This window comes from Ictidomys tridecemlineatus, chromosome 7, assembly GCF_052094955.1.
Source record: "Ictidomys tridecemlineatus isolate mIctTri1 chromosome 7, mIctTri1.hap1, whole genome shotgun sequence".
NCBI lineage: Eukaryota > Metazoa > Chordata > Mammalia > Rodentia > Sciuridae > Ictidomys > Ictidomys tridecemlineatus.
This window is the reverse complement of record NC_135483.1, coordinates 190,977,728-191,004,148: the sequence shown is the minus strand read 5'-3', so window position 1 is coordinate 191,004,148 and position 26,421 is coordinate 190,977,728. Positions and strand designations below refer to the sequence as shown.

At 46.3% G+C, this 26,421-nt stretch overlaps 1 protein-coding gene and 1 long non-coding RNA gene across 10 annotated transcripts in view; one reads left to right on the top strand and one right to left on the bottom strand.

The window, feature by feature from the left end:
* The window catches only part of Armc9 (armadillo repeat containing 9), a 138,511-nt gene that overhangs the window by 43,961 nt on the left and 68,129 nt on the right, over positions 1 to 26,421 (bottom strand). For all 9 annotated transcript variants that reach the window (XR_013424382.1, XM_078018200.1, XM_078018201.1 and 6 more), the window contains exons 18-19: positions 22,792 to 22,882; positions 18,845 to 18,900 (exon numbers count right to left, since the gene is read on the bottom strand). Coding sequence is in view for 8 of the 9 variants with exons in the window: in XM_078018200.1 (XP_077874326.1) it covers positions 18,845 to 18,900; positions 22,792 to 22,882 (147 nt within the window). In the remaining variant the exon portion in view is untranslated. The remainder of the gene's footprint in view (positions 1 to 18,844; positions 18,901 to 22,791; positions 22,883 to 26,421) is intronic.
* LOC144365660 (uncharacterized) lies at positions 5,439 to 7,645 on the top strand. The gene is made up of 3 exons (XR_013424386.1): positions 5,439 to 5,580; positions 6,159 to 6,471; positions 7,207 to 7,645. It is a non-coding gene; the product is annotated as an uncharacterized LOC144365660 (long non-coding RNA).

Sequence of the window (26,421 nt, the reverse complement as noted above, 5' to 3'; positions counted from 1 at the left end):
ATGCATTTGTGCCGCCGCATCTTCCCACAGGTTGAGGCTTGACCTGTTAACTTTTTCTAATGCAAGTTACTCTGAGACTCACTGAAATATTTATTCAATTTTATTTTTTAAATTAAAAAGACTGAAGCTGCTTTTCATTTAAAGTGCTTTGTAATTAAATTCATGGATCATTGATAAGTTCTCACTAACCTCCCAAAACACAGGGCCGCTTCTGCTTTGTTTCTAACATATGTAACACATTCATAAAGGCTCCCTGGAATTTCAGCTTAATGATGATGGGAGGGGCAGAGAAAGAACCAGGGTATCCAGCTGACCCACTGGCAACGTGGAGAAGTGGCTTCCCCTGACTCAGTTTCTCTCCTACAACACGCAAGGCAATTACTATTGGTGTTTTCAAGAGTAGAATGTTACTATGGGATGCATAAATGTAAGAAAACTGATATGGAAATCACTACTGAATGGATAGTTCTTAATTAAAAAACTTTTGTTCTGAGGTTTAATTCAGGAAAACGTGATTCCTGACAGTGTCCTGGTTTCTCTAATAAGGGGGCCGCCTGCTGCCTCCTTTAAAACCCTCACGAGCGACTTGAGGAGACTGAGGAAATCTCTCCTGTTGCTTGATTTTGAAAAGCCACGACGCCGTGGATGCACACCAGGCACTGCTGTGGCTTCTGAGAAACACTAGTGTCTGTGAACAGGCAACAGGCATCCTCGGGGCTCAGGCAGAAGATAAAGGGGTGGGCGAGGTGAGTGGGAGACACACGCCAGAGCCCACTGGTGGGTTCCCAGCAGCACTCGGAGACTCTGCAGGCAGGGACCGGGGGAGGCAGAGGAGTCTGGAATGGGCACAGAGAATCTGTCACAAAAGACGCTTGCTCAGAGCGGGCACTGGCTCCACTGAGTGGTACCAAGTAGGCTGAAACAGTGGAGGCCGCACAAGAACATTAGACAAGAACTTCCGAAACTGGCAAAACCAGTGGCGACAGCCAGGAGGTACTCAGAGCTACTGAGGGCTCGGGCGTCCTGGCAGGGAGGGGGCAGCTGCTTTCCGACAGTTCTCCCCCAGTCTCAGCGGGCAGAATCTGCCAGCCCCACTCAAGTGCAAGGGAGGCCCCGGTGCCCCATGCACCATGCCGATTGGCCACCATGTGCACTATCCAACCTCCCCGCTCAGGAATGCCAAAGAGAAGGACGTAGATTTTAAACACCCACTTTGTGAAGCAAGGGTGTGATGAATAAGGAAATACTTCAGAAAGAAATGCCTAATTAGGGTGGGTCTCAAATACCATTGTTGGAGGAATTTTACTAAAATTACTGGCCTTTATACTCAAGCAGAATGCATCAGATTACTAGGTAGAGCTCAGGGATAACTGATTACTTTAAGAATTAAGACTGCCTCAAAAAAAAGGCCCTTGAACTGAGATGAATTTAGATGTTCTCATACGAAGCTTCCCCATAGCGGCTCAGTGACCTCATGACACTACAAGATTCTTAACTGGAGGCTTTAGATACACAATACTCTAGAAAAACCAGATTCTAAGCAACTGGCCTGAAAACAAAAGTAAGGTTGACCACTAAATGCATTTGAAAACTCAGATTCTCACAGATAAATGCAGAGAGCAGAACGTATTCAAGTGGTTTCACATATGACAAGTGAAAGTGCCCAGTGTGCTTGCCACTCTTCGAGCAGTTAAACCTGAGACAGCGTCTCAGGACACGGAATTGTAAATCTCTCTTTGTAAAAATACAGGAAAACCCTCCACCTGGGAGAGCAAGGGTGGACTGAGGTGACCAGGCCCGGCAGTGGGACGGCAGACTTCCTGGTGGATGGACCCCGTCCACAGGGGCAGCATTTCTCCTGCACCCACCCTCAGGACTAAGCACGCCAGCTCCGCATCCCCCAGGACTCCTCCTGGTGCCCAGTAGCTCTGATGTCAACTTCCTTACTCACAAAAATGCATCCCCGGCTCCTGAGAGCTGGCCAACAAACAGAACAGTTCAATAAATGACCAGAGTCAACCCAGAGACTCTAACACCCTGACCTCCGGCTTCTTCAGGTCTGTTGATTTGGCTTCTTGATTTGCTTGCTTAAAACTTTTTTTGAAGTCCAGGCAAAAACAGCAAGAAATAGAAAATGGCAAAGATGGGGCTGGGGATGTGGCTCCAGCGGTAGCGCGCTCGCCTGGCATGCGTGCGGCCCGGGTTCGATCCTCAGCACCACATACAAACAAAGATGCTGTGTCTGCTGAAAAAACTAAAAAGTAAATATAAAAAATTCTCTCTCTCTCTTTAAAAAAAAAAAAAAGAAAAAGAAAATGGCAAAGATGCCCTGGGAAAAGCAGTGCTTCTCGACATATTTAACCCCAGAATCAGAAACCTGGAGGACAGAATCGAAGGTGGGAGAAAGCATCGGTGAGGTCACAGAGAGGGGCCGCGTGACAGCAGCTCTGTGGACACCATGCTCAGCACAGCCAAGAGCCTGAGGGGCACCTTCCAACAGAGTCCAGAGCTGCTCAGAGAACAAAGGCCCTCGAGACCAAGTCCGGGCAGTCCCCTCCCTGACATGACGTGAGTGAGGGTGAGACCAAATCCCAGAACTGGAAACACCCCTCACACAGAGAAGGGATGGCCTCAATGTCAGCAAGAACGACATAAAGAAAAACCTTCAGTGAAGTTCCAGCCCCACACTCCACTCCACTTTAACCCGTGTAGGGGTTCAACCTCTCCTCCAGCTGCTTCCCACTCTCTGCTCCAAACCTCCCTCCCAGCAGACAGGAATCTAGATCTGATCATGAGGACAATGTGACAACAGCCCCCTGCACCCCGACTGTGCTGGAGTGTTCCACGGGGTCCATGATCACCCAGTGAGAAGGGGCTCAATGTGCTCACTTCGTGAAGGCCTTGAGAGTTAGCCCACATTCCCAGAGCCACACAGGTGATAAGTGGGGGCAGCATTAAAGCCCGCAGATGGGACCACTGCGCCCTTCCTTGGTATCTGACTCGAGCCCACTGACTCAACATTCAGCCAGCGTTAACCAGGCCTCTGATCTTTTCTAGGGTCGCAGGGCACAGAGAGCTTTCCACACTTCGCCCATCTGTTCCCCTTTGCCCTGGACTTGGAACGAGGACACACTGTGTGGATCAAATGTGCACAGGACAACAATTAGACCCAAGATCCCAGTGACCTGCCACAATAAGTTGACTTGCCAAGATGTCCCTCAGGGATCAAAATAGCATCCTGGCCTTGGTTCAACCCTGCCCCACCACCTACTTTTCTGGATTAGTCGTCTCATAGCTTCAGAAGGACCAAGGAGTGGACATCACATGCAAAGAAAGGAGGGAAAGGAAATGATCACTTGTTTTGTCTGCTGTGGGTCACAGGTTAATCTGCTGATCTTGCGACATTTCAGTCATATTTACCTCTATTTTCACAGATGAAGAAACAAAGCTGTACTGTTTGTGAAAATACAAAAGTAGACATGGGTCTTACTGTGTGGGACTTTGAGTACTACCAGGAGCAACTTGAGATTTTACTGGGTGATGAGGAGCATGGAACTGTTTAAAAAGGGATCAAGTCAAAGTGTAAAGGGGTCTAGCTCCTTTGAAGAGCAATTTGGCAGGATCTAGTGAAAACGAGACCCTCATATTCATGAAACTAGCAACCTGAGGTCCAGGTGTGAGCCTTGTATTTGTGCAAGGAACACGGACAAAGATGCTCTCCGCTGTACTACGAAAAGCGCAGAACAGGAAGGAGAAAGACACGCTGCTTATGCTTACAGCGGAACAGTTAAAAGGATGAGCTTGGGTGGTGTGGACTGGAACGAATAAACTTCTACCACATAAGGTGAACTTGGGGATGAAAAAGCAAGCTGGTAAATGATTCTTACACTACTAAGCCATTTATGTAAAGTTGAAAAGCGCTCCGTGGAAGAGCACTCGCTTAGCACACGCCAGGCCCCGGGTTCCATCCCCTGCACCGCAAAACAGACCAACACAAGAGACCACAAAACAAGAGTGCATGTTGTTTATGGAAATACGAAGATATTATGAAAGCACAGAATCATCCATGGAATTTATATATCAACTTCAGGATAGTGGCTAATTTGTCAGGAGGAGGGTGAAGAAGGATACAACCATAGCTGTCTGTTATTTATTTTCTGTACTTTCTGGAAAGTCTAAAATGTTTCCTAAGTTAAAAATTAATTGATTGCATCCCCAAGTAGACCACTCCCTGCTTTAGAAAATGGTCTGCGGGCCATGTGCACCTCAATCTTGGAAGGGAAGACCAGATGCCAGGAAATCAGAGATGGGAGGGACGATGAGGCTTAGGCCAGGATGTGGAACAGAAAAGGAAATGAAAGGGAAGAGGCAAGTGATTTTCAGACGGATGAGTCACACGATTCGGTAACCGTCTAGAAGGTGATGACAGAATGAGGAGAGGGAAGAACCACAGACCTCCAGCAGTTCAAGGAACACAGGCCCCGGGAACAGCCGGCCTGTCCAGGAACTTCAATTAAAGCCCCTGGTTCACACCCACCTCCTGGACACCCATCTCAGGGTGAGACGCTGGGATGAGCGGGGCTCTAGTTCATGACAGTCAGCGCTCCGGCTGCTGAGAGGACACGAGCCTCGCGCCCAGTGGTCAGGACTGAGCAAGGGCCCTGGGTCCACACTGGGTGACGTCTGCCTGAGACCAAAGGCCTCCTCAGCCTAAAAGTTCCTGAGGGCCCCAAGGCTACCTGGTCCCAGTGCCTGGAGAGTAGGTTCAAGTCCCAGAAAGAGCCAAGCCCGGTCAGTGATGTGCTGGACTCACGTGGCAGTTTCCACCACCGTAAATGGGTGCGGTGTGCTCTGATCACTTACAAATGCCCGTGGAGTGATCACGTCACGCCTGACACCTTCCAACAGCTTCCTCCTCTCTGAATAAAAGCTGAAGTCCTTCTCAAACCCAGAGATCTGATGCCATCTCCTGCTCCCTCCCCACGTCTTGAGCCTGGAATGCCCCAAAGTGCTCCCTTCTCAGGGCTTTGACGGCTGCTCTTCCCTGTCCACCAGGGGCTTTCTCCGCCCTTCCTGCTCCCCTGTCCTTCAGGGTGCCCTCTCCACCTCACACGCTGCATTCCCACTTGTTCATCTGCCCGGGGTCTGCTTCCTCCCCCAGCATGTCTGGTTTGCTTACGACTTCCATCTCCCCAGGACCTGACCAAACTTCGAGTATGAACCTGAGTGAGTCAGGGAATTCCCCCTGTAGAAATCATGTGTAAAATGGGACACACGAATTAAAATCAATCATTTCAGGTATTTCACCAGGAAATGACCAGTGGATGCCACAAGTTGCGAAGGGTTTGCTCACTGGCGCAGGCTACTCACACTGGGTAGGCATGGCGTGTTTCTGGCCATCTTGTCTGGGGAGCTCCTGTCCGAGACCGCACCCACCTTTTCCTGGCTGCTACTGTAGACTTGGTAGAGGGCGTGGCTGAGGAGGGGGAAATGAAGGGGGACACCTGGAAGCAGAAGCGCTGCAGAAGGACTGAGATCTCAGCAATCTCCACACATCTCTGAGTGACTGCCAAACTGCAGGTACATGCAGACATGGGAGGGAGCCCAGGGAAAATGGAAAGTCTGGGAAACTTGTAAATTTCTTGTGTTTGTAAATGCAAAACTCCAACCCACATACAGTTCAAGTGGCAGAAGGTGGAAACCTTACTGGCTTGACGGATCAGAATACAGTCTTTGGTCCAATCTAATCAGCAGTGAAACTATGCAGGGGGACTCCAAAGATTGGGGGAAAGAAGCAGCAGAGATGCTAGCAGCTAGCTGCAAACCACAGAACAGACGGACGCTTCAGATTAAGAACATGCAAGTCAACTGCTAGCTAAAACCAACAAAACCAATGAGCCCTGGGAGAGTAAGATGATTCAGAACCACCACCGCAAATTATCTGTGTTTATATTTATGGTCAATTTGTTTTTTACAATAGTACAATTTCACAGAAATCTAATGGGTCAAAACATAGTCTTTTCAACAAATGGTGTTGGGTAGCTACCTGTGTAAACACATGCAAAAAGACGCTCATTTATGTGTGTGTGTGTGTCTGTGTGTGTGTGTGTGCCTGCCCGTGTGTGACCACAAAAAGCTTCTCTGTTTTGTACCCACAGGCTATCTGGAAATGGTTTGTTCCCAGATGAACTTCTCTCAGACTAACAGCCACAAACTCCTCCCATGTCGTGAGCACACCCTTTTGCAAGGTGGCTTTGCTACTCTTCCAGAGCATTAGTGATGTCTGGGCTCGCCTTGTAACTTTGACCAGTAGGATGGGGCAGAAGTGAGCCCTTGAGAGCCTTGTCCTCCAGTCTGAGGTTCTGCCTTCACCCTCTTGAACCAAGAGAGACCCAGCAAGAAGGACAGAGAAAGAGAGAGGCCACATGGAAGAGGACAGAGAAGCCAGCTGGCACTACTGCCAAGCCACTGGTGAGGCCACCTTGAACCTTCCAGCCAGCTGATGTCCATCCAACTGTGGTCACATGAGTGAGTACAGGTGAAATCAGCAGAGGACCTGTCCAGGAAACACACAGACTTGGAAGGAAAAATTGTTGTGCTTGAGGCCACTAAGATTTGGGATGTTTGGCATGATTTGTCATCAGTTGACAAAGGCTAACCAACACACACACCCCAAATGAGGCGGGCTCCTGAGCACCTGCTCTGCATGATCCCATTCACACATCTCTCAAAAACAGGGCCAGAATGGGAGGTGGGTGGGAGGCACCTGAGCCACACAGGCATGTGCCTTGTGAGTGCTCTCCCGGGCTTGGAGTACGTGGCCAGCCTTGTTCCGTTCCCCTGGGGGGACTCTGCCGAGAGGACCCATCAGAACTCCTGCCAACATCCCATCTGGAGCATCTATCCCCAGAGAGTTATCTAGGGAACACCTAGCACGTGCCAGTTGCTGATCTAGGTAATGGGTTCGTCTGGTGAACAAAACTGATACCAGCCCTGTCCTAGTGGCACTTACAGGTCCTACAGGACAACTGACGGCAGCCTGAACAGCCTAAAAGCAATGACTTGGCCATGAAAGATAATATCAAGATAAACACCAGAAAGTACTAGATGCCAGCTGCTAAGTGAGTCGCATAACTAGTTCCCTGCAGCTCCTCTGCCCACACAGCCACACACCTTCCATTTTGTTTCTGTTTTTCTCTATTTCAGGTGAACTCTGTTTTTCTCTTCATGATCTCACTCATCCACCTGACTCTGCTGGGCAGCAGATCCCATCTTAACCGTCACACACTGTGCCTGATGGCTGCTGTTCCGCGGGATCACAGATGCTGCTCACTGCTCACAGAAAGCCGTTTGGATTCCCATGTTTTATATAATGGACTAGGTACGTGGCACTTAGAATTAGGTACAGGAAGTCTCTATTTGAGCACCTTTGCAACCAGCCCCAGCGATGTGAGCGAAGACCTGGGGAATAAGCTCAGGCACAGGTGTCTTGAATGCTGGAGGAGGGACGAGCAGGTCACACACTGTTTTCCCCTCTGTCATGTTCTCAGACTTAGGTACTAAGTGTTTCATCTTGGAATGCCAAGTGACAGCGATTTGATTAGACCAAACCATTTATTAAATAAAGTTGTAAAACAGAACTGTACATGATGTGCCCTAGTGTTTCTTAAAGAGTTAAAAATGAGAAATATACCTTTCTGCCCAGAATATACCATCACCCCAAAAAACCTATGATAACAGGAAAAGGTCTCAAAATGCCTCACTATAGTTTTTTAAAAATTAGATAAGAGAGGGAGAAAAGTTTATTGTAGAGCATTGTTTGACCTTTTCTGCACCTGTTTCCATGGAAACAGATGTTGGACAAATAGGGTTTATAAATGCCTAGGAATCATGAGGTGTCTATAAGCCCTCACCTTGTTTTGAGCCATCTGATGTCTATTTCCATAGAAACCAGAGTGGAAATGAGGGCAGCAGCCATGAGTCAGTCTGTTGGGCAGCTAGTTCATCCCAGGCATGGTCTGGGAACCCAGGAGCTGCATTACAGAAATAAACGAATTTAGAAGCTGAAAAGGTACCAGAAAAAAGCAAAAGCCTTAATTGGGAAACACTGGTTTCTTTACTGACTTGGTTGAATAATGGAAAAGCCTTGCAAGTACTATAGACATAAGACAGACGTTTCTCTGCTAATTAGGTAACAAGTGTGGTCTGCCCCATGCCAAGCAAGCTGGCACCACAGTGACCATCAGCAGAGCGATGGTCTATACTATAGAGTCACTATAGATACTATCCAGCTGCTAGCTCTTTGGATAGATGCCCTGAAGCAGCTTCAGGTGGCCACCAGTCTCACAGATCATGAATGAAAGTGCCAGAAGGGAAAGGAGTGCGCACCCTCAGCAATGTACCTGCCTGTGAAATGCAGGGTCAGTGGGGGAGGCTGGTCAGGAATGTCTGATTCCGTGTTCTTCCTCCTCTGGTGCCTCCTGTCTAAAATCCATTCCACCCTGCACCTGAGCTATACCCTACACCCTCCAAGCCAGGGTTCCCCATTTGGCATCCCATTTTCCCAGCTACCCAAAGATACCAGCCTTTGGGTCCTAGTTACATGCTCTGCCCTGTTACGTTCCCACTGCTTCCCCTCCAGGGGACTCCCTGCCTGGCCAAGCTCAGCCCCACTCCCTCCTGAAGCCTGCAGTGGGAGGGAGGCTGGGCTCGAGGGCTTGTTCCGTCTAGGTCTACAGTTCATTCCCACCAAGGACTGCCCTGGGGCCTCGGGCAAGTTTCTGAGGTTCTCTAAAATTTGCTTTTCTCATCCCCAAAATGGGGCTCATAATAGCCTTACTTGGAGTGAGGAGTAAGTGGAAGGAGGGGGCCAGCGCCTGCACACAAGCGCAGTTTGTAAAGCGCTGGCTGTGCGGTCACACTGAGCTTTCTGGGTGTCCACTTAACTGGACCTCTCATGCCACATTAGTCTTCCAAAGGCATGGCTGTCTGCTCCCTCCCTCCTGGGCAGGCAGATCCTGGGGTCTCCTTTCCCTGCAGTCTTTCTGCTCCTACCCTTGCCCGTCACACTCTCTGAGCTGGCGGCAGGCAGGGTTCTCGGCCGGTGCGTTCTCAGCCTGGCATGCTCTAGCCTCACCACTTATTTGCTAAGTTCCTGTCTTTAGTTTTTGATAAAAGTTCCTTTTGGAAGATGTGGACCTTTATTGGCTAAGGTGACTACAAAGGAATCCAATGTGAATGTCATGACCAGATGCCCTGGTGGCAATAATTGCCCCAGTTCTGGAACCCAGGTGGAAGGTAACGGCAGGCAGGATGAAGTGAGAAAACTTAGGGGGCGAGCTTGGAGACCACACAAGGTCCCTGGTACTCCTTCAGCTCTGGAGAGTCCATATCAGGAGAAGAGGGAGATGAGGCTAGAATGTCCAGAGGCGGGGGCCAGGCTGCTGAAGTCTCGCATGTTAACTGTCTTTTCCCCCCTTTTATGATGCTGTATCTGGGGCCTTGCTGACCCTGGAGTGACAGCCCCTCTCATGCTAGCCAGTTCCTAGGGACAGAAAACAGTCTGCCCTTGAGCATACTTTTCAAATACAAACCAGCCAATCCAAAGTTTGCACCCCAGTCCTTATTAGGCTCTCACATTCCTGGCAACTAACCACCTGCCTCAATCACCCCAAGGCCAGGTGCCAGACAACTAGGGTTAGCCCCTACAGAACAGAACTCGCTAAAACAATGCAAACTGGACAACTCAAGGCCTGCTTACCCCGTCTTGCTTACACTGTGCTGCAGAAACCACAATTTAGGCTCTCATCCACCTCTTCCTCCTCTCCTGCTACCCCTGCACTGATCCCAAGCTTCCCTGTATATGCCCCCCCACCCTCCCCACCCCGGGGACATGGTGTGCACCAGCGCCTGGGCACAGCAACTGTCTGCTGGCCTGTTGGTCTTCCTGAACCACACGTTGCCCACTGATACACTAGATTCTAAAACCCCTTGGAGACCACAGCGTTATCTAGGGCTTCTGTCTGGTGCCCAGACCCCCACCACATCAGGTGTGGCAGGCCGGAAGCTGATGACAGCAGTCACACTGCTGCTGCTGCTGCTGCTATTGATGATGACAAAAAAGGCTAGTAGCCCCAAGGGCTTAAATTGTCCTAGGCACTGCGCCAAGTGCTTTGATAGTGATTATCCATTAGTGATGCCCGAACAAACAGGGAGATTATAAAAGCCACGGGTTCAGTTCTATCGCTTCAGCCTGACCTTTCTTTGGATACTAATATTTACACCTAGGGGCTGTGTGTTGGTAAAATATATCTAAAGAGTATCACATGAAGTATCATATTAAGTTCTACTTTGAAAGTTAATGGTATGGATTGTTTTTGCTCTACCTGAGCCCCAGCCTCAGCCCTTTCCAATTTTTTATTTTCAGACAGGGTCTCATTAAGTTGCCCAGGCTGGCCTCAAACTTGTGTTCTTCCTGCCTCAGGCTGCTCAGTTGCTGAGATTACAGGTGTGTGCCACTGTGCCCAGCTTGACAAATTTTTAAATGAACAAGACCCAGTTTTCTGCTTTCTACCTTGATGCTTTGGAAAATAGTTTTGGGAAAAAAAAAAAAAAAAAAGCTCTAGGCTTCCTATGTCAGTGAATCGTGTGAGATGGTCACTGGTTCTGGGCTTCCAACGCTACCTCAGGGTCAACCTCAGCCCCACCACCAGTCATGCCTCTTTCCTGTACCTGGCCAGCTTCCTTTCCTCAGAAGAATGTGTGCGTGTGCCAGGGGGCCGAGGGGAATGACTCGGGGCAGGACTGGTAAGAAGGGACTCGAACTCGCTGGCTGCCCTGTAAGAGGCAACGCCGTGTGCCTGGCTCTCCTGGAGAGATGAGACATAAATGCTGTGATAGAGAAGTCTCCAGAGAGCTGCTCTGTTGACAAGAGGGCATGGTTTTCATTCCAAGCCTGTCCCTAGTGCTGCCATGTCTCCTGAGAAGCTAAGCTGGGGTGGAGGTGTTCTGAATACTGATGGGGTACCAGAAACGCCCTAAAGGAGAAGAGCCAGACATCATTTCAACATGGCTGCCACCATGCCTTGGAGAATGGCCTCAAAGCAGGATGAATGGAGTGAAGCTGGTCCCAGGCCAAGTTAAGGCAGAGTGAAAGGATCACAAGGGCAGGGGACAGGAAGACCACGGGCACCCGGGTTTGCACAGTTCCTCTAGAGAGGAACCATGAGGACTCTGATGCCCCAGCTCCTGACCTCCCTCCCTCCCTCCCTCCCTCCCTCCCTCCCTCCTGGGGCCTGGTACTCAGTGTCGCTAGGGCCCCATATCTGCCTTCAAGCCACCTACGGCTCTGAGGGAGAAGAGAAGGAGGGACTCCCAGATTGTAAAATCCTGCTCTGTCTTAAACTTCATTGTTACTACTCCAGTGGTTCAAGACTCGTTGACCAGATTGTCTGTCTGGGTACCTATTCCTTGTCATTTGTTATTATCTCCTTGCTTGAGGTGTGTTTTTTTTTTTCAATATATATATTTTTTAGTCATTGATGGACCTTTATTTTATTCATTTATCTATATACGGTGCTGAGAATTGAACCCAGTGCCTCACAAGTGCAAGGAGAGCGCTCCACCACTGAGCCACAACCCCATCCCTTGACTGAGTTCTTCATCTTCTCTGGGAAGCTCTTCTAGTCTCTTGCTCATTCCTATCTTGCTTAACATTCTTGGACTTAATGTCTTGCCCTCAAGACTTATAAAACTTTCCAGCACCTGCCTACAAGATTCTGATTCCACTCTGTGGGATCTGTTGTGCCATGTTTTATTCTAATCCCTTCATAACACTAACACAACCAATGGCTGCACTTTTCTATTTCTTGACTTCTTAAAAAAATAATAAGAGTTCCAATTCTCTACCAATTAATTTCTTACAATTCACATTTAAATTAATAATTCTCCAAATGACTATATGTGTGAAAGAAGGTAAATGGCAGTGACTCATGTCATATGCATTGAGTATTTAAATTAGATTTAGAGAACAGTATAAAAGACCTTAAAACAGTGAAGACATACAATGTTCATGGAATGGAGCACTCCACCATTAAGGTTCCAATTCTCTTCAAATTGATTGATAGCTTTAGTACAGTCCCAATGAAAATTCCAGCTAGTTGTAGGGTGGGGGAGGAAAGTGGGACAGTTTCTGATTCATGAAAGGGAGAAATCTATTCAAAAGAAGCTAGTTTTAACTGCCAATCAAAAATGAAAATATGGCAAGTTATCTTTCTTTGATTTTTACAGATGTCAATAATTTATCTTATTATAATTTATGCAACAGAACACATTCGAATACTATAATATCAATTAAGTTGGAGTGTAATTTTGTGAAAACTTGTCAGAGTTTAACAAAAAAGGATTTGAATATTTAAACCAGATTTGATGAGTTCTTTAAAAGTCAAAAATTGAAAACTTGTTATAATCTTTCATTTTCAATCTAGAAGTTTAAAATCCCCTGAACTGCATGATAGATGTACAGGAATTCTGTGTTACTACTTTCCCTTTTCTTTTTTTATACTAAGGATTTAACCCAGGGGTGCTTTACCACTGAGCCACATCTCCAGCCCATTTTTATTTTTTATTTTGAGACAAGGTCTTGCTAAGTTGCTTAGGGCCTCACTAAGTTGCTGAGGCTGGCTTTGAACTTGTAATCCTCCTGCCTCAACCTTCTGAGTCATTAGGATTACAGGTGTGCACCACTACAACCAGCTGTACTACTTTTTCTGTAAATCTAAATTATTCATCCCCACAGAGATTTAAATTTAAGGACTTTGCAGGTAAGATATCATAGATTTGGTTAGAGAAACTACTTGGTTGCCTTGTATGGCTGACCTTGATGAAGCCTGCTGGATGGAAAGTTAGCAAAGGATATCACAGCAGTGACACTCTTCAGTGAAACAATAGCCAAATGGCAAACACAGATGCTGAATCAACACCTCATCTGCAGAATTATGCCTAGACTTGCTATTGCTTTTGATTTAGGCTCAACAGTGACTAATTACCAAAGATCTTTTATGTAAATACTTGACAACAAAACCCAAGCAAAATCTTTAAAATGTTGGGTACCTTTATTGACTTTCATGGTTTATCCTAGAACAATTATACTGCTGACATTTGCACAGAAAATACAAAAGCAGTGATGGGTGAAGCCCTTGGTAGCACGAACAGATGCAGTAGATACACATAGGATAGGACGGAGATTCATTTAAGAATGTTCTTGATGAAACAGGTGAATTAATTTTATTAAATCTCTAACCTTATGGCCCATCTTTTTAATATTTTGTGTAACAAAATAGAAGTACAGATAAAGCACTTCTGCTTTACTACAGCAAGATGGTTATCTTGAGGAAAACCATTTGTGACATTACTTGAGTCACAAGTTGAATATGCCTTTTTTTTTTTTTTTCCTAAAGGAACACCATTTTTACTTGAAAGAACAACTGATAGACTCTGATTATTCAGACTTGGGTATGTGTCTGCCAGTTTCTCAAAAAAGAATGCAGTAAGCCTGTCCTGTCAAGGAAACAACTAATAGTATTTGTTAGCAATAGTAAAATTTGAACTTTCAAGAGAAAATGAGAATTTTGAATAACTTGTATCTGTCATTGAGAGCTTAATAGCTTCCCAAACCATAAAGACTTTTTTGATAGGAATAGCAATGATATTAATTAATGCATTTTTTTCATGCAAGCTAATGAAATGTGTCAACATTTGGAAGTTCGAACTACTAAATTTGATAAAACAATATTTTCCAAATGTCCAATAAAAAGTAATACAAACTCATGCATAGGTAGAAGTGCTATTGAGCCAGGTGTGGTGGAGCAGGCCTATAATCCTAGCAGCTCAAGAGGCTGAGGCAGGAGGATTGCAGATTTAAGGCCAGCGTCGGCAACTTAGCAAGGCCCTAAGCAACTTAGTGAGACCCTGTCTCAAAAAATAAAAAATGGCTATTGATGTAGCTCAGTGGTAGTGCCCTTGGGTTCAATCCCAGGTACCAAAAAAAAAAAAAAAAAAAAAAAGCTATTGAAAGCACAGACAGTGCATGACTAATATGATTCTGCAACCTGTACACTCAGAAAAATGAGAAATTATATCCCATCTGATTCAAATGTATGGTATACCAAAGTCATTGTACTGTCATGTATAACTAATTTAAACAAATTAAAAAAAGAAAAGAAAAAGAAAGTGCAGACAGGAAGGCTGCAGGAGGAATTCTGAACTTCCAAGAATCTGCTCTTCCATAAAAGCAGTGAGAACACTAGTGACACTGTCAAAATCAACTGTTTTTTAGTAAATTTTGAAATTTCAGTTTCAAGTTTCTCTGGAAATCCATGAAGGCTTGTAAAGACCTGAGGAGTGTTTATTTAAAAAAAAATGGCTTCCTCTCACTAAGATAGCGAACATCATGGCATTTAAACTTGCCTCTAGCTCCACAGAAAACCGACAGCCACTTGTGCCTACGTGTCTAGCAAGAGGACAATGAGGGTGGAGGCTAGGGGCCTGTCTACTCCCTCAGACACCCGGGTGGACCCAGTTCCACCACTTACTTACCAGCTTCCCAAACTCAGCCAATGACCTGCTTTCTGCCTCTCCTGTCTGTGAGGGTAAACAATGACAGGACCTAGCCCAGGGCGCTTGAGGAGCAGAGGAGGGTCAGGTGCAAGAACGTGCCTACCACACGGTGAGGCCACACTGGTGGAGCTGCCCACTTGGATCATTATGGGCTCATCTATGGAGACCAGAAACTCTCGGATGTATTATAAACCCCAGCTTCTACATCCTGTAGATTTTTAATGCATCTCTCCCTTGTCTTTTCCTAGAACACTCTTATTTCAAGGCCCTTAAATACTTGTTCAACAGATAATGACTTCTGGATTTGACAAATTTTTACATAGGAAATTTCTGATCATATGATTATCACTTATATGGATCCAGCAAGTAAATGTCCATGGCTGACCTTATCTGGCACTGAAAGCTGTTCTTTTAAGAGGGGAGAATATTTATCTTAAAATAGGTCTTCTCAAATAGCACAGAAAGTCCTTCCACCTCCACTTAGAGCCACTGGTGGGCCAGACACGAGGAATCTCACCTTAACATGCCATAAGAAAACCTGAGTCATCTGGGGTGAGAACCCTGGAACCAGGCTCCTGAGCCTGTGAATCTACTGCCTGCCCCCTGGTAACAATGCACATGTTCACTGTAAAAATAAAGTACCTTACCTAACACATTCCTTCACAGTGCTACACAAGGTGCTTTTGACCCCTTCAACAGTTGTCACTGTCCATTCTCTTGTGTATATTTTCAAGGTCATCTAATGATGATTTTATTTCTCTGGAGGTTTATATAGGTCTGGGGCCTTGTGGACCAAGAGAGTTTATGAAGCATCTTAGAAAATAATGAAAATAGCTGTCCTTGAAAGGCCACCTTTTCTCCTCCTGCCTGGAGCCTCCTGGCAGCGTCTGACCTGCTTAGGTCTCTCCCACCTCAAGTCAAACCAAACCAAACCAAAATGCTCACTTAGCTACCTGTTCTCCTGTCCAGCAGGTAGCCATGCTGTGGGAAGAGCAGTACATACTTATTAGCACCGTATGTTCACTTCCCACCTGCTCCGCAGTTCACTCCAGTGTGGCCTATGCCCATCAATCCACAGAAACGCACAGCCCTTGACCTCCACGCCACCACATCCAGCATCCTGTTTTCACTTCTCTCACTTGACAAATCTGCAGCCCAGGGCCCTGTTGGCCTCTTTCCAAGCCTCTCGCACACTTCCTCATTCCCTGTACCCCCCGCAGTTCCTATGCTAACAAAGAGGGTGTAACTTTCCACACCTTTCTGCTACACAGATGCATAGCACATCTATAACTCACAGGTTTGTGGGTTTATATGTTTGCTTTTTCTTACTGTTCACATTGTTTTAGGATTTCCTTTTTCATTTCATATTATATCCCAGATGATCTATAAAAACAAGAGATATGTTTCTAGCTCAATGATTTTTAAACTTTTGTATACAAATGAGTCTATACTCAGACATCAATGAGTTTTAACACATTAAAGTCATTACAGATTTGGAAATTAGAAAGAAAACCTAGATTGTGCACTGGGGTCCTCTTGAGAGTTTCCAGTGGAGCAGGACCAGTCACGGTGGATGTGCAGATGTACAGATTTCAGCTCAATGTGAGGCAAAGGGAGCATAACTGACCCTGGCCTCTGGCTCCCCTGGAGAGCCTCATCACTAAGCAGCTAACTGAAAACATTTTTTTATCTCTGTTTCAGGTCTAGATATTACATTAAAAAACATATTTTGCATTGGTAAGCAAAATGAATTGTGACTCTAATGTCCTGACACTAATTCTGATGTCTCCTTCATCGTTGTCACATTGAGAGGTGACAACAGTACTACTACTTAAATGGTTCTTGAAAATTTTCCTTTAGCCTAAACATCTGTTTAAGCATTTATTTTTTCCCTCCATTTCCAATAGACGGTTATAAAAGTATTGCCTGCCCTGGTAAAAGCTGAATAAAACCCAGTCCCTACTGATCGGCTACTTTGCTGACCCTCTACAGTGCACTGTGAGGAACCTTTGTGAGACACAGCCCACCATCTGCTGAACCTGAGTTGTGGTTCCAAACAACAGATCCCTTCTTGAGTCTTCCCAACTATACCTCTTCTAGGAATCTTCCAAAAATTCTACTTATCACAACAAATGTTTTCAAACATTAATCTCTTTTTTTAAAAAAATATTTTTTTAGTTGTAGATGGACATAATATCTTTATTTATTTTTATGTGGTGCTGAGGAATCAAACCCAGTGCCTGACACAAGTGAGGCAGGTGCTCTACCACTGAGCTATAGCCCCAGCCCAAACATTAACCTCTTAAAATGAAAATACCTGCAGAGTAGCAGCAAGTCCAGAGAACTGAAGGAAGACCTTGCTCTCTGATTGTGTAGAGCAGATTATAGTTGCTTTCACAGGGAAATTTCCACAAAACAGAATTCCCATCACTAACTAGAAAAGTTGTACCAACGAAATTTCCCGTACAATACAAAACCAAAGGATCAATATGACAATAAAACCCAGAGCAAACAGAAAAGCCAAAAAGGATGACACGGAAAGAGGGAAAAGCAGACCTGGGGGTGACCTCCGGACACAATGACAAAGAGCTACTGAATCCAGTCATTAAAACATTAACTGAAGAGCGCTGACAGCCAGGCCCAAGGCAGTGTCTTGCTGCGGTTAGCAGTGGCCTGGGCGAGATGGCCAGCCAGGTCTACCTTAAGGGGTGGCCACAGTGGTCCTCAGGTACAGAAGCCTGTTTTTTTATAGTCTGCGGCTAAGAATGATCTTTATATTTTCAATATTTGGGAAAAAAAAGTAATGACATGAAAATTATGACATTCTAGTTTTAGTATCCACAAACAGTTCTGTGGGAACACAGCCATGTTCCCCTGACAGAGGCAGTACCAGAGACTGAAACCTGCACGGGTGGCCTGCCAAGCCTGAGAGGCTTCCTATCCTCCCCTTTCAAAGAAAGTCTGCGACCCCTGTTCTAAATCAGATTCCACCGCCATTTGCATTCTGTGTGACCTCGGGCTGGTCTCTCCTTAGGAGGGGATGATGGCCAGGTCCCCTCTGCAGCTCGGGTTCAGAGCTGTGCCACTGGGCAGGAGGAGTGAGCAAGAGTGCCCACTGGTGCCACCTGCAGTCCAGGATAGAGATGGCATGCAGGAGGTGGCCTGTGAGTCGCTGGGTGGATCTCAGCAGGCCTCCTGTGGGGGCTCCTATATAACTATCGCACACAACTGATGCCATCATGAACAAAACCTTGGCTGTCACCCACTTTTTAAACTGACAGACCTCAACTTCCAACAAATACATTTTCCCACATCCACATTTATAGTGAATACTCCCCCACAACAGAAGAACCTTCCAGTGTTCACTTCAGGCTTCACTGAAGGAAAGCAAGTCACATACCCACTCCACAACAAGGAGGACAATGAGTCAGCTCTTTCTGGGTCTCCGAAGGGAAAACAAGGCCCAGCCTGTCATCTGAGGATCCAGACAGCTCTGGGGAGTGGCCTTTCCAACACCTCACGGGCTGCGCACATCAGCTTCTGTGCATTAGGCAGGAGGGTTTTCCACAGTGAGAAAATCCACTCCCAAAGAATGAAAATAACTGAGTGGGGTTGTTGATTCTGCTGGCTCTGAACCCAACCCAGGACAGCTCAGCCCAGAGCTTCTCACCATGAGCCACTGTGCCCAGCTTCCCATCCAGGGAGATGGGTGGAGGCTTATGGTGAAGAGCTTTTATGAGATCCAAAGGACGTGCAGCTTGCATCTCTGCTCTCTGCAGGTGTGGTAGGGCCTGCAAACACAGCCACCTGTGCTGCCACCCGGGGCCCTCCTGCTGCCCCCTCCATTGCAAGGTAGAGTCTGCTTCCTTTCCAGCTGGGGCCGGGCTTGCTGTGTGCTTCCGCAGAATGCACAAGCGCGATTCTGAGACCACTGAGCCCAGAGAGGACCAGAAGGGCTCACTTCTTCCCTGTGGAACCCAGCCTGACTGGACCACTGAGTGACAGCTAGCACTGGAGAGACACCTCAGAGGCGAGGGCCAGCCTGAACATCGGAGGCAGCCATGTAGGACCCTACGTGAGCCACCCAGCTGGACCTCAGCCACCCCACAGTACTGAGGACAACAGGGTAGAAGTGGAAACTTCAGTTCTGAGCAACTGTTCAAGGCAAAGAAGACCCAGGATAGTTTGGTGTGAGTTTTCTACATGGTGAAGAGAGTCTCCAACTTACTTCATCATCATCATCTTCATCATCATCAGACTCAAGAACGCCATCAAGCAGCTCTTCTATAGGGGAAAAAAATTTACATATATATATATTATATGAAACAATATCAATGAACAGCCACAAACAGTGGGCGACTTGGCCAACACAATCCTTCAGGCGCCACAGAGACCAGTGAGCACCATCAGGAGAATCAGTGCTGGGCTCAACCATTTCTCATCATGATCATTTCAGACACCGTTTGACATTGTCCTCAGAGATTTTAAATAAATCTCTCCATTTTTACCAGAACATATTTAGAGTAGCATGAGGAAAATCCCAAGCCAGCACATAATTTGAGGGACCTTCAGGGAAGGGAAGTAAACTAATATTTACCACCAGGCATGGCAGCGGGCACCCCGACACTGAATCCTCACAACCCCCTTACAGCAAGAGGTGGAGGCACAGAGGGGAAGTAGAAACCGCATCTCCTTCTGTGTACAGGTGGGGTGGTGGCTGTGGCAGGGAGGTTCCCAGAGGCGCACTGCTACATCTTTAGCGTTCACAAACAAGCCTGGATTCATAGCGTAACTGAGCCAGAGAAAGAATGGACCATTTTACCATATGTAAAATGGGGATCCTACCACCTCCTTCTTAGGTGAAGCATCTGGCCCAGGTACACAGCAGGCATTACATAGATGCAGGTTCCCTCCTCCACGATGCCTTCCCTGGTGCCCTCACTGAGCTCGTCATCTCTCCCTCCCTGAACATGATCTGCGTTTCACCTGGAACTCCTGCCAGCACTCACCCTGTGGATGATCCTGCCTCCTAATGAATGGAGGGCTACTGACTGCAGGTGTCCTCTGCCCCTACTCTACTGGGTCGTGAGTAAGTGGAAATGGAGCACCTGACTTCCTCCTCCCTGCGCTCCTGCTGCACCTTCCTTGTTAGCACTGGTTTGGTGAAAGTAAAGAAAGCCTGAGAAAAGAAAGGAAGTCAAAAAGAAGGAAGGAGAAAGAAGGCGTCAAAGGCCATACTTAGAGTTGGCCTTAGCACGGGGCCTGACAGAGGCACCTACATTAATCAAGCACCAAGCCAAGGCCTAGGAGGGCGTCCCCAACGTCCTGACAGCCTCACTTACTCAAAGTGAGGTCTCTGCTGACCTCACTGGTCTGTGGCCAGCAGGACACCAAAGCTGTCCCCACCTTGATGAGGTTTGCATGTCTCTACACCCATCCCAAGCCACACCACTGTCACAGAATGCCAGTGAGTTCAGAAAGCTACTTTGCAGACATAAATCTGTTAAGTCATTCTGCATTTTGGCTGAATTTAATTATCTAACTTCTCTTCCCTTCTCAGACACAGCATATTCCATTCCATCTGCAGGAAATGCCTTTCAAAATGGCGGTGCTTCTATGGTCACCAATTACAAACCCCTCAGGTTCTCTGTGGAAAAGTCAAGTAGTCCAACACACTCCCTGCTCTCCTTCTTGGCCCAGCCTCTCTTCCCTAACCCACAATCTCTTCATCTATTGGCTCAGACTCTTCCCACCACCCAGAACAGGGCTGGTCCCATGTACTAGAAGACCTGGGTCCGGGCTCCTCCACCACTCACTCCTGAGTCGGTGCACAGCCACGCTGCCCTCCTCAGTACCGCTCTACTTTCTCCTGCCCGTGGACCAGGCTAGCACCGCTGTTTCTCTGCCCTGACTGGCTATAGTCTGCCAGCTCCCTTGCAGAGGGATGGAACTGTGGTCTGGGCCCAAGCCAGGGATAAACCTCCATACTGCTGTTGGCTATAGCTCTGCTTGTCACTGTCACCAAGCTGGAATTTTCCTTTAGGCTTCACCAGACTAGTGTCTTCCCACCTATGGGGTTAGGCTCTTAGATACTCTAAAATATACGCACAACTTTGTACTTGAAGATCTTAAAACTTCACTGGAAAAATAGCACTGGTGGGCTGATAGCTACGGGCTCAAATGTATGAAAACCCACTCCTGTGCTTTTAAGTTTACGAAAATAAAATAAAATAAAATATTTAGAGACTTTAGGAAGTCTCTAAATAAAGATAATGTAATGTCATTTCATGATGGTGGTTGTTTTTCCTTGCAGTGCTAGGGATTGAACTCAGGGCCTCTGCATGCCAGGCAAGCACTCTACCGCTGGGATACATCGCCAGTCCTTCACATAACTTAAACTAGGAAGGTGGCCCCAATCCACACTCTAGTTTCCATGTGAGTAGAAACACTGAGCAGAAGTTCTCTAGTTCCATTATTGTCTTGAATGGCTGCTGGTGGCACGTGTCATAAGGTGTGAGTATGTGCTTTTGAATCTAGTTTCAAACTAGCAGACTCCTGGGTAGTCATTTCTGGGTTCTGCCTCCATAAAGAACAACTTGGATACTTTAGATGAAGAAAGAAATATTTTAGGTCCCTTATTTGAACAGGAACTTGCTGAACTTTTGGGTAGGTATTTCCCAAGCCTTCCAGAATCCCCAGGGCTATCCAGCTGTAGTTATGTCCACGACAACTTCTTGCCAGAGTGGTTCCTTACAAAGATGTGAACTGTCTCCTGCCTCATGGCAGCCTGGCATGTTGAGCCAGGGCAGTTTTACATAAGGGAAAGTTGACTCTTATGCCAGGGAGCAAATGGAGCCTGCATCCTGCTTCTGGGCTTCCAGGAAGACTGGCAAGAAGATGGATGTGCGTTTGTCTCAACGACTCAAACACAGGCAGCCTGAAGAAGATTCCAACCCAAATGTGACCTTGAAGTTGCAGAGAACCCCTGGCCTGAGAGGGAGGACTTGGCGCCACTAATGACCAAGACCACCAAGAAGCAGACGGGCAACAACTACCCACCTCAGTGGCAGCCCACCCAGAGAAGGCGGGAAGCAACCTTAGCTGAGACTCGGGCAGGCTGGTTCACATTGAATCTGTTTCATCACACCAGCCTGGGCTCGGAGTTAGAACTGAAGTCCCTGGAGAAAATGAAGCTCTATTCGTTGCCCACCTGAATTTGGGATGAGTTATACTTGCTCCATAAGAACCAAAGAGGAGGACATTCAAACAGGACGGGCAGGTAACCCACAGTTCTCTGGCCACTCACTCCTGTGGCCTCTTCTCTGTCTGGCAGCAGGCTCCTCTTGGCTGCCCTGGTACCACCTGTCCCTCGAGGCCCTCTCTCTCCTGTGGGGATTCTAATTTAAATGGTGTGGGTGCAGCAAATCTGCCCAGGTGCTGTGAGGCTTGAACTGGGAGCAGAGACACAGCACCTGTGGGCTTCTGGCGTTTCCCTGGAGCTTGGCTCTGGTTAAGCAGTGACTTGTGAGGAGAAGGGAGACCCTGGTTTACCTTTTGCTCATGTTTACTTGCACTGCTAGGTGTCAGGGAAGGGCACATGGAGAGTCAGAGGGGACAAACTGCCCCCAATGCTGGCAGCACCAAGGGCCTCTGTTGAAGAGTCCACACCAAGAGCCAAGAGCTCCTCCCCCACCCCATCCAAGGCTCCCCTGGCCTTCCTCTCCTGCTTATTATGGGACATGTGGCTGTGGTAACAGAAGCAGCTCAACAGAAAGAGGACCTTGCTTCTAGATGAAAACCATACATCACCTGGAGTGAATGGATCACCAAGGGAGGCGTGTACTGTGCTATCTGACCCCAGGACCTGGGGAAGTCACCCTTTGGGGCAGAACTTAGGAGGGGAAAGGGAGAGGCCCATAAAGAGAACTTATAAGGTTAGGGAAGGGTTTCTGAAATTGCTTTTAACTTCGTTTTGTTGACTACAGGCCCTAAAGTATGATAAGAGACTGTTAATCTTTGGACACTCTGGCCTTGACTACTGGCTACACTGTGAGTTCACCTGGGCCTCCCCACTTCCCTAAAGGCCAATGACTTCCAAGGAACCCCGAGCCCAACATCCTTCTGACACATGCAAACAGTTCAAAAGCGAGACGTAGGTTCTTGCATTAAACTGACCGGAATTGAGCTGCTTGATGATGAACTCTATCTGGCGGATCATCTCAGCATTGCCTTCTTTGATGAAGCAGCGCAGGATGTCTTCCATCCCCTAGAAGCACAATGCACACAATGCTTTAGTGTTTTCAGTAGGGCAGTTTCATCTCATCCAAAAAAGAATTTCTCTTTTTTTGGGAGGAAGAAGATACATACAATAAAAATCCTCTGCTTACTACTAAATATTCTTTTTGTTCCTTTTATAAGTCACAGTGAGATTTTCTTCTTGGGTTGACTGTCTGACTTCAAAATAACTTTATAATGTATTTAGCTTAAAAACAATTGTAAAATTTCCCTGCATAGTACTGCCTTGAGTTTTGGCAATTTGTTGAGAGATGATTTCCTTCCTGTGTTTTCCTCTATTTATTCAATGTCTTCTGGATTTTAGGGCCAAATATGGCCTTCAAAAAGTGGAACATTTGTTTAGAGAAGTAAATGAACAAACAGAAACTCTTTAAACAGCCTTCATTCTTTTTCTATCATAAGAATTATAGTTAGTATGCTACGTCATTATGTTATTGTAATTAAAAAAATATTTTTAGCTGTAGATGGACATGATATCTTTATTTTATTCTACGTGGTTCTGAGAATTGAACCCAGGGCCTCACAGGTGCTAGGCAAGCGCTCTACCACTGAGCTATGACCCTAGCTCCTATTGTAATATGTTTGACACTGGAATTTTCACATTGGCTAGCACAATCACAGGGAGTAGGTGAGTTGACTTGAACATGGTGTCTAATTCCTCTCCTTCCTCTTTCCCTGAAGGACGGGAGTTAAGCACAAAACTGGAGCTGTTGAGGCTTTCTTGCCACCAAGACGGGGAAGCATATCTAATGATGAACCCAAAATAGAAGAAGCAGAGTGCAGAGGTGGTAGAGAGATGGATCTGATGCCATGCAAACCTGATCAGGTAGGCCAGTTTGGAATCAGAGAAGTGTCAAGAGCAGAAGAGGTTAAACTCTCATGACCCAATGAAGAGAACTGCTTCACAGAAAGGTTAAATCAGGATTATCATTTGGATGGTAATCCTAGCTCCTACGTGGATTAACTGTGTGACCTTACTCAAATTACTCAACTTCACTCAGCCTGTTTCTTCAATTATAAAACGAGGCTGCCCCTCAAGATGACAGGAGACTTAAAAGACCACGTATGTAACTGGGTATTAGTTATGTAGATGTATACATGTGTCGGGATGCACTGAGCCGAACGAGGAAGGCCTGAGCATCCACTGTTTGCCAGTCACACCTAAACGATGGCATCTCGTGCTGTGGCTGGCACCTATGTCTACTAGACAGGAGAGGCTGCCTGGCTGTGTCTGGAGGGCTAGTGGCTGGGGTGAAAGACCCGGCAGCTAAGTCAAGGGGATAACAGCAGAGTGGGAAGAGCAGAGGACTGGGACAGAGTGAGAGAACAATGACATTTCATTGGAAGATAGACGGGTAAGTTCACAGAGACCCTGAGAAAACAGTCTACAACGGGAGAAGGCCTTGAAGGAGTCTCTGGAATCAAGGACAGGGTGTTTCAAAGAGGACTGGGCAGCACTGTCCAGCTCCTGTGTGGCCAGCCAAAATACCTGTGTTTGTCTTACAAAGGGACAACCACCAACATCTGGCGTGGACCTTGGCTGAGAGGAGAGCTGACTTTGCTGTTTCTGTCTTATCAACTGGTCTCACTCTTACCGTCCATCCCCACTTCCCAGGGAAGGGCCAGGGAAGGGACTGTAGGAGTGACAGCTCCATCAGCCCGACATGCCCAAGAGCAGAATCAAGCGCAAGTAGCTTGAGAATGGAAAGTCCTCAACCTGTGCCCTAGGAATGGGACAAAGAATCCATTCAGGCTCGCTTCTACCTTTTCTTCCCAGATGTTATGAGTGAGTATCTGCTCTTATCTTTATAGATCTTTTTATTTTCACTCACTCTCTTTCATATGGCTCTAACTCAGTTGTTACTTGGAAAACAAACAATAAATTCCTGTGTAATGAGGAGGATCACCTGGGGATGCTTTTTTAATAGGAAAGAGTCCAGTCAGAAATTGTACTTATTTTTTAAAACCACATATATTAGGTAATGTTTAATCTGAATTATAGAAATGAGAAGTCATAAAAATAACAGTATTTGACCCTGAAAGTAATAACTCATTTTGAAGATAATCCTGGCCTAATACAAACACTCAGGTTAGATGGAAAGGAGAATATCAGCCACATGTGAAAAGGAATTGTAGGCTGAATGGAAGCAAAGAGGGAACTCCCCCCAGGAGGTCAAGGTTAGGATCATTGCAGGAAACAGGTGGAGTGGCCCTTATCTGAAATGCCTGGAGCTTCAGGGTTTTTGGCTTTGGGAACATCTGCATGCAAATAATGAGCTATTGTAGGCCCCCCCAGACCCCCGTCTCAACACAAAATTCATTTATGCTTTGTCAATATCTCATACACATGCCATCAAGATGACTTCATACAATATTTTAAATAATTCTCTTTTTTTATAATATTTTTATTTTTTAGTTTTCGGTGGACACAACATCTTTGTTTGTATGTGGTGCTGAGGATCGAACCTGGGCCACACACATGCCAGGTGAGCGTGCTACCGCTTGAGCCACATCCCTAGCCCTATTTTAAATAATTCTGTGTGTGAAACAAAGTTTTATGATGTAGAATGTTCTACCTATATTTCATGTCTATGCTCCAAAAGTTTTAGAGTTTGGAAAATTTAAGATTCTAGATTTTTGGATTAGAGATGCTCAATATGAAATAACACAGAAGACAGTGTTTGTGTTATAGAATTTAAGGAAGGAAAACATTTATCATATCTAGATTTTTCATTAAAGATGAGATTAGGGATAGGAGTCTAGAAAGAAATTGGTATAGAAAGAGCACTTGCCTATTATGTGTGAGAACCTGAGCTTGATCCCTATCACTGGGGGGGGGGGGGGGAGAAAAAGATTAAATTAGTTCTCATTTCTAAAGAAGCACTGCAGCCTGAGGTGTGGAAAGTTCTCAAAACAAACATGCATTGGCCCCTACACTAGCTGTGTGGCTCCAGGCCCAGAAATCTACCTCTTACTATCAATGGGGACATAGCCACAGCCACTCCTCTAGGGCCTTTGAGGACTGAGTGGGCTAAAGCACCTTGCACAGAGGTAGACAGCGTGTACTGGACACCCACACAGCCCTCCAAATGATCCCACCTCTCCCTTATGCTCAGCAGTTCAGCTCTATACCACATTCCATTTTGTTCCAGCCCAAATAGTCTAATCTACCACTAAAGGTCTTCAAGAGAAACTTCCCTCTTGGAAACTCAAATATCTATTTTAGGTGAATAAAAACATTTTCCTCTAATTCTGAAAGTCATTCAGGTTTTCCACTAAAACTTATAAGCTACATAAAATAAACAGCCAGTGTACATGATGGAATTCAAGTGACTTGGGAGGCTGAGACAGGAGGATCATTAAATTCAAGGCCAACTTCAGCAACTTAGCAAGAGCATGTCTCAAAATAAAAAATAAAAAAGGGCTGGGACCCAGATGCCTATCAATAGATGAATGGGTTAAGAAAAAATGGACTTTTACTCAGCCACAATGACTTTATGGATGTGAGGG